At 56.0% G+C, this 8,347-nt stretch overlaps 1 protein-coding gene across 1 annotated transcript; it reads left to right on the top strand.

Annotated features, from left to right (window-relative positions):
• The first annotated feature begins 4,349 nt into the window (after positions 1–4,349).
• On the top strand, positions 4,350–7,848 carry LOC104346517 (myosin regulatory light chain 2A, cardiac muscle isoform). The gene is made up of 6 exons (XM_009951294.2): positions 4,350–4,433; positions 5,125–5,200; positions 6,109–6,213; positions 7,415–7,490; positions 7,573–7,621; positions 7,750–7,848. Exons 1-6 carry the CDS (start codon positions 4,398–4,400, stop codon positions 7,846–7,848), a joined length of 441 nt encoding a protein of 146 aa, XP_009949596.2. The 5' UTR covers positions 4,350–4,397.
• Positions 7,849–8,347: the final 499 nt, after the last annotated feature.

The following is an 8,347-nucleotide window of genomic DNA, read 5'->3' on the forward strand; positions in this document are numbered from 1 at the left end:
AATCCATCTTTCTACCTTTAATAACCTTTCTTCCTCTAAAAATAATCATTACCAATAAACAACTATACCAGCCAGTGTATATAAGCATCAAATTAAGTGGCTGAATTCATTTGCTATGTTTGATACAGCCTTGTAAACCGGAAATTCCTAGGTCTGGAATATCTATTGATTTCAGCAAACATCTAGTATTTTACTGTAAGTACCAACAGCCATTGTAGTTAATCTACAACAGTTTAATTTAAAATGCATTAGTTTAATAAAAATGCATAAAATAGAAGAGAATTGCATTAGCTTTAATAAAAAGGTTCAATTTCATAAATATTATCTAGTCTAAAATGCATTGATTTCCCAGGAAAATGTATTGGTCAAAGGTAATTTACACTGGTTTGAATGGGAATGTACCAGTGTGTGTACATACGTATTAGTTTAGTCAAAAGATATCCATAAGGAAACCTCAATGGCGTGGAGTGATGGGCTGGCTCTGGAGCATCCCAGCCCAGCGAAATGGCCGCACTCAGCCAGCCCTGGGGTTCAGACACCCCCAAATTGGCTCTGTCAGTGTCCAGGCTTGGGGCTACCCATGGGTGCGGTGCTGCCGGGCGCCCTGGGACGAAGGGAGCCCCTTACCAGACACAGGCAGGACTTGGCTCAGGCACAGGCACGCATCTCGCTCAGGCAGAGCATGGGCCTTGAAAAGAGCAGGGGTTAATCAAATCCTTTTGACTCCATTTTTTATCGAGCTCAGGAGGGGCTGTCCTATTAATTAGAAAGTCTTTTTCATGTAAAACACAGGCTCTTTTGCAGATAAGAAGGGACGATGCTTGATTTTGCCATGGCACAGATACCTGTGTTATTCCCTGACACTCATTCACAGGCTGCATCCGCTTCCCAACAGCTCTTATGTTCACTACAGAGCTCTATAGGCGTATATGTACATACAGATACATTTAAAGCACTCAGTTTTTCCCAGATGTCAGTAAGTCCCCATAGCAGTTCTATTTTTCCCCAGTAAATCCACAGCCAGGGAAGGAAAAGATGAGCCTGGAGCCGCCTCCATCCCCAGGCTGGACCAGGATCCTCACCGTGGCGCAGGCAGGACCCGGCCCATGCAGCACCAAGGATTATGTCTGACAGCGAGCAGTGAGCAGCGGAGCAGACGCACCATCTTACAAAAATAAAGCCAGCCATCTGCCCCCCCCATCCCCGGCCAGGATTTCTGTGCTGCACTTGGTGCAGCCGGCCCCTCGAAGCCCCCAGACACCATCTCACCCCCAACCACAGCGTGGCAACACTGGGGAGAGATCAAGGTCTGACCTCTTCCAGGCTGGACAGGCAGAAATGCTGCTTTTCCCTCCAAAAAAAATATTCTGAGAAATCTCCACAGATCTAGGGCTGCTTCCTGCACCACCAGCCTTGCCCCAGCATGGACACGGAGCCAGGGACGGGCAGTGCCCAGGCGGTGCCACTGGCTCCACAGCCAACTGGTCCTGTTAAACCACTACATATCACTTCCCTGGTGCTTATGGATTTTTCCTTAATGCCACAAATTAAGGTAATTTGGCTCAGCTGGCCAGTGAATCCAGCTGAACTTGGCAGAGGAAGGAGCATCTACTCTGAGACTGATCCCCCTCATCTCCAGCTGTGCCTGGGGCTGGTCCTCGCCCCAGCTCTGCCCCTCGGCTCTGCCACCTGCCCTTTTGCTCAGACAGAACCCCAAACCCATCCTGAAATCCCTTCCCTCAGCTGCAGCTTCATCCAGACAGTTTTTTCCTCTCTGGGCACTTTTCCCTACACATTTCCCTGCTGCCTGCTTAAATCCTCCCCATAATGCCATCCTTGCTGGCTCGGCTGTGGCAGCCGGGTGTCGAGGTGTGACCAAGCGGCAAGTGGCAGGGATTAAACACGGTATTTGTGTCCTCTGTGGAATGAGGGCAGCGTCTGGGCAGAGCTCAGAGCTCCGGGGATCTGGTTTCATGCTCTCTTTTGTTCCCAGCCCTGCCCCAGCCCTCCCCGCTCACCCACCAGCCTCCTCGGCATGCGGAGGGGACGATGCTGGGCAGCGGTGCAGGCAGCGAGGCCGGCAGCCCCCTGCACTCCAGCCACCAGGTCAGGGCCATGCCAGGCACAGTGGAGCTTGGAGGGCCACGGCAGTGGCCGACAGGCATCATCAGGGCCCCGGCCATTCCCACCCCAGCACACCCATGTCACCAGGACAAGGCGAGAGGGAGGGGAGATAACAGGCTAAAAATACCGAAGACAAACCAGAATGGCCAAAAGGGCTGGTCCCAAGAGCCAGTGGTTCGGCTCCCGGAGGGCAGCAGACCCCGGCAGAGGTTTTGCAGGATTGCTGCCTGCCTGCCCGTGGGTTCGGTGGCTCCTGCTGCAGAACTGCAGCCCGTGGACAGAGCGGCCGTGCCATGCCCAGGCTGGTGGCGTGAGCGCTGGTGCTCCTGGGGGCTGCAGGATACGGCCCCACACCGGCTGCCAGAGCCTGGGATGGGGAGAGTTAATTGTGTGCTTCTCTCCAGACCAGGAGGAGCAAGTGTTTGGCTTAACTGGGTGACAGGTGCCTCGGTGGGGGGTGACACATGAGAGAGGAGCCCTGTGTGCCTGCCTGGCTTTGCAGGAGCTCAGCATCTGCCTCCAGCCTCACCCCAGTGCTCTTGGATGGGGTGCTGCATCTGAGCTGGTGCTGCAGCAGGGTAGTCCCCTTCACCCAGAGATGGCGTGGCCAGCAGCCTCTTCTGCTCTTCAAGCATCACACGCATGGGACCCCACTGCAGGCAGGGCAGGGGGGCTCCTCTGCCTCCAGCAGCCAAGCAGCGCACCCGGCTTTGCCATGCCCACACTGTGGTGGGGCATGAAGGCTCCCAAAGATGCCCGGCAGGACCGAGGCAAAATATCCTTGTCCCAGGGCTTGGGGGACTGTAGCCTGGTGTTCACCCTGGCCAAGTCCTTCCTGCACATCCCAGCAGAGGGGAAAAGCCTGGCCCCAGTCCAAGTGACAAACACAGGTGGGGTTGTTCCTCTGCAGTCCCCCCGCAGGTCAGCATCTCCAATGTGGGAGCTGCGGGGCCGCCTGGCACTTCATTAACCTTGAAACCCTCTCTGGCTCACATGTCACGTCAGCCGGTGACAAAAACAAGCTGCTACTCCAGATTAGAGAGAGAGGGACAGAGAAAGTCAGAGACAACAGGGTTGGGGGTGGCTAACTTACCTATTACAGCCAAAAGTGGGCATGGGGTTATTTTTAACCCGGAGAGGGATGTATTTATTGTTTCAGCCCAGGGGAAGCAAGTGACTGCCTCCGAGACACCTCTTGCAGCGACATCGGCGGCTGTGCAAAGCCATGGTGAGTACCGAGAGCCCGAAGCTCCAGTGGGAAGAGGCAAAATCCATTAGCTTTTTCAGCAGGATAGCTTTAATGGGCAGGGAGCGATGGAGGTGACAGGGATGTAATGACCAAGGATCCCTCCTGCCCTGGAAAGGGGGTGAGCAAGTCGGGGAGCATCTGGCTGCATTTGCAGCGTCCTGCAGGGAACAGAGAAGTGTCTCCCAAGCTAGCAGAGCTTTCCAACTGGGGCAAACCATTCTGGGGTCCAAATAGCACCTTTCTGCTTTCCCTTCCTTCTTGCAGCAAGAGGAAGAGCTGTTGTGACCCCAAAAACCTTCCTGCCCTGCCTCCTCCTAGCAGGACACACTCACTGCCCGCTGCCCAACCCCCCCCATTAGAGGAAAAGGCTGCCGGACTGAGGGACAACGGGCAGGGTGGGAGGGTGAAGGGCTCCATCCTCTGCTCCTGCGACACATTAAGCCGTTTCTGGCTGTTTCAAGCCTCAGTGCAGGAGAAGGCAGAATTTTTTAATAAGCAAACATTTCAGGAGGTGCTGTGCTCTTAGCGAGAGGCACAGAAAGGTAAGGAAGGACCTAACGACTGCAGCCCTTGCATGCAACCTCAGCAGCGTCCTCCCAAACCTGGGTTTCCATCTGAGGAGATCTCACCCCAGTGCCGATCCTTTTGCCTGCCACAGCCTTTGGTGGGGAAGCGATTTCCCACCTCATCTTCCCTTGGGCCTATTTTGCTAAATTCATCAGGAAAGCAAAGGTGGAGCTGTAGTTTAAGCAGGAATCTTAACACCTCTCAGTATCAGAGGGTCGCATGCGCCCAGAGCTGCTGAGCAATGCATGGGGAAACCACCAAGCACCCAGGGAAGAGAGCACAGTGGCAGCACCAGCCCAGAGCTACCATGAAGGACTCACGACTAAGAATAGGGTAGTTTGATGCTTTTATTCCACACCATAAAAAGCCAGTGAGTTAATGATACATACTTGAACCCCTGCAGGCACCCAAGAAAGCCAAGAAGAGGATTGAAGGTGCTAATTCCAATGTCTTCTCCATGTTCGAGCAGGCCCAGATCCAGGAATTCAAAGAGGTAGGTGGATTTGGTAGAAATGACCCAGGGTCCTTGATGCAATGTGACCTTCAGCTCTTTCCTCAGCGCTTTCGGATCACTGACAGCTGGTTTGCAACAAGAGGCAGCATGTCCGGTTTTGGGTCGTTTTGTTTTAAAAGTGAGAATAACAACTCAGCGACACTATTAAATACGGCATCGCCTCAAAGCTTCCTGGGAGCCCACACCCTGCAGGGGAGCTGTCAGCATCCAAGAGAGAAGGAGAGCACCTCCCACCTAGCTCTTACCTGCTATGCCAGGAGCTCTTCACGCCTTACCCCTGCACAGCTGGCACAGCTGGTACTCCCCAGTTACAGAGATAACTGGTCTCAGTTAGGGGAGCTGAAGGCTCACCCTGTTCCCAGTTGGTCTCATCCCGGGACGAGAAGGCTTTGGCCAAGGCATGGGCGTTGTACAGCCTTAGTGTTTGGGCTGCCGTAGGGAGCCATCCCCCCGTCCGAACAAGGGTGCAGGGGCCAGCATTGCTGCTGGATTAGGGTGACAGTTGTTGCTCCCTTACTGGGTAAGGATTGCCGGACCCCATCGCATGCAGGGCTCAAAGCGCCCTGTTCCCATCCAACACCATGGAAAGAGGAGGAGAATACTAAAGCCTTTGCAAAGGCCAACAACTCTCCTTCTCCCTGTGCTCCCTGCCTTCCTCCTGTACTTCCAGGCGTTCACCATCATGGATCAGAACCGTGACGGCTTCATTGACAAGGCGGATCTGAGGGACACATTTGCCGCACTCGGTGAGGCCCCTTTTAGAACCTTCCCCTCCCCAACAGCGTTAACGACATTAGACCGAGTAAGAAAGAAACCAGCTGTGAGCTCCCATTTAACCAAGCCCCAGCAGTTAACTGGGTCTCCTGTTTTGCCAAAAACCTCCTGATCCAAGCCCACTTCTGTTGGCCGGTGAGATCCCGTGTGGGGAGACTCAGAGCAGCTCCTGCAGCAGCAGATTTTTAATCCTGTAGGTACTAGAGAAGAGCCAGCTCCTGGCTTAGACACAGCCAAATGCTCCCTGCCTTCTCACATGCTAAGAAGCGTGTGGCTGTGCCCGTCCCACGGCGTCCCTGGGTGTATGGGCATTTGGGCGACTGACGGGATTGGTGGGCAGCTGTGAAGCTGCAAGCTTGGCTCTCTCATCACGGCGGCCAGCACGAACCAGCGATGGGGCCAGGGAGTCCCAAAGACAAGCCAACCTCAGAGAAAAGGATGTAGCCATTCGGTCCTGTTCGTTGCTGACACTGGGGGCCAGGGGGAACCCCAGCACTGGTGGTTTTGACCTAAAATGTCTTCCCAGGAGGGCTGAAGCAGGCTGATCCGTGAGGCAGGGAGGGAAGGAAGCAGCACAGCTCAGTCCTTTGCAGCCTTCTTTTCTGTGATCCTGGAGCCCAAGAAAACAGAGCTGGAGATGTCCAGCCCACCCATCCTCTGCCAGTGCATGATTCTCCTCCTTCCTCACTTCTGCTACTGCCATTCCTTGTCCGAGGTGTCTCCCCAAGGCTGACCTTCCCTTCGGTGGAGGAAGAACCTCCAAGGGAAGGCTCCCATGGTGTGTCTTTTAGCCCCCAGCACATAAAGCAGAGCCCGGAGGTCTGCAGGCGTTTGCAGCCAGACATGGACACGCGATTCACCCCATGCTGCTCTCCCCTAGGACGCCTGAATGTGAAAAATGAGGAGATCGATGAGATGATAAAGGAAGCACCTGGCCCAATCAACTTCACCGTGTTCCTCACCATGTTTGGGGAGAAACTCAAGGGTGAGAGGGCACCTGGGGAGCTGGGGGCGGGGGTGGTGGGCACCCACACCACCAGCAATATCCTGTCCCACCTGGGGAAGCCACCCAACTCCCAGGGCCTCCGTCACCCTTCCAGATGAGACCCGTCAGAGGCTCCCTGGAGGCCTCAGATGGGGAGCTGCTAAAGGAAAGGCAGGTGGCACTGCGGTGTGCAGAGCCCGGGAAGTGGGTCAGAGCAAAGGTGCTTCCCACGCCACAGCCAAGAGGTGACACCTGGGGACAATCACGGGATACTTGTGAAAGGATCTCCCTCACCCATCCCTCCCGTGTCCCTTAGTGCTACCTTCTCCCAATGACAGAACAGGGACTCCCGTAAAGATAGAGGCTTCGGTGGACCAGCACCAGCAATGTCTCTCCCCAGGAGCTCCTGTCCTTGTCCTCCAAATCCTGGACTTGGGCGTTCTCCCTGTCCTGAGACACTGCAGATAGGACAAACTCAGAGTCACGTACCCTGAGCAACTGTCTCCAGGGAGGTCCCTGCGCCCCAAAACTCATGCTGACTTGCAATACCAACAGTCCCAAAGGCAGGGCTGGGGCTGCCTGGCCAGAGACCTGGATCTCATGCCGTGTCTCCCCAACCTGTTGGTGGTTATGTGCAGGTCTCCGTGCCTCAGTTTTCCCAGCCATTTAAAAGAAAAAACCAACCCAACAGGCTCTGATGCTGCTGTCCCCATAGAACGAGGGGACAGGAGATCTTGCAGCACCTCTGAGCCTGCTGACACCAACAGCGGCACCAACGGCCACCCTGGCAAGGGCATTGGCTACAGCATGACTTTGACCCAACGGCCCCATCCGGCTGCACCCTCCATCACTTCCAGAACCCAAGGCGTGCAGCCTCCCTACAGACCTCCAGGAAACTACGCGGCCCCAAGGGCCTCTGCATGGAGCTCTATAAATACACCCAAAAGATTAGATTAAACACCAGATGCCAGAGCAGTGGCGACACAGCCTGCTTTGTGGGCACACCATGACCCTACGAGTGCTCCTCTACGTCTCACCACCCACACTCAAGGCCCCAGCTGCAGGGCTGGCATTCCTGAGGAGCCCCTCCACTTCCCAGCCTGCCCCCCCCCATCCTCTCCCTGAAGGCTGGGGGAAGCAGGAGGCTGCAGCTGGCTTCTTCCTCTGCCACCTCCAATGGCCCTGGTCATGTCGTCCGCAGGTGCTGACCCGGAGGAGACGATCCTGAACGCCTTCAAGGTGTTTGATCCAGAGGGGAAAGGCCTGAAATCTGCCTAGTGAGTGCAGGGGTGGTCAGGGCGGAGGGCGGGCGTCCCCACTGAGGTCTCCCTGGTGCTCACCACGCACTCTTCTTTGCAGCATCAAAGAAATGCTGATGACGCAGGGCGAGAGGTTTTCCCAGGAAGAGGTACGAGCTCCTTCCCACCCTCTGCCAGCCTCCCGCGCCCTCCATCCCAACAGACCCCCAGCCGTTCCCCCTGCCCCAGCCCCAAACCCCCTCTGCGCCACCTTTCCACCCTGGCTCTTTCCCAGCAGATCGATCAGATGTTCGCAGCCTTCCCTCCAGACATGTCTGGCAACCTGGATTACAAAAACCTTGTCCATGTCATTACACACGGAGAAGAGAAGGACTAGCCCACGCTCGGTGCTGGGGCTGGCACCACGAAATCGCCTCTCCCCAGGCTGCACGGGGAGGCGTCCCTTTGCCTCTCCCCCTGGGGAACACCTGAATGGTGTCCACATTAAACTGCCTTTTGGCAAGAGGAAATCCAGCCACTGGTATGAGCGATGTTTGGGCTTGCGTGGTGTGTCTGTGCCCAGTGGGAGCCCCCAGACCCACCCCAAACCCTGCTGCCCCCCCTGGGCCTCCCTCCCGGCCCTGCTGCCCATCACCGTTGTGCGCTCTCGAGTCCCTCTGCCTCACCATTTCCCAGCCTGGCCCACGTCCCAGCCCCAAACAGCCTGTTTCGCACAGGGCTGTGGCTAGCCCCCACCTGGTCCCACCAGCCCAGGACCAGCACTGAGCTCGGCTTCCCTTTAGGCAGCAGAGAGCTGCCTGCTTCTCCCAGCTCAGCAGGGATCACCCAGCAAGCACGCTCATCCCTGCTGCGTCCCCCCATGGCCTCCCCGGGAC

Source organism: Leptosomus discolor, chromosome 16 (genome assembly GCF_034619465.1).
Source record: "Leptosomus discolor isolate bLepDis1 chromosome 16, bLepDis1.hap2, whole genome shotgun sequence".
NCBI lineage: Eukaryota > Metazoa > Chordata > Aves > Leptosomiformes > Leptosomidae > Leptosomus > Leptosomus discolor.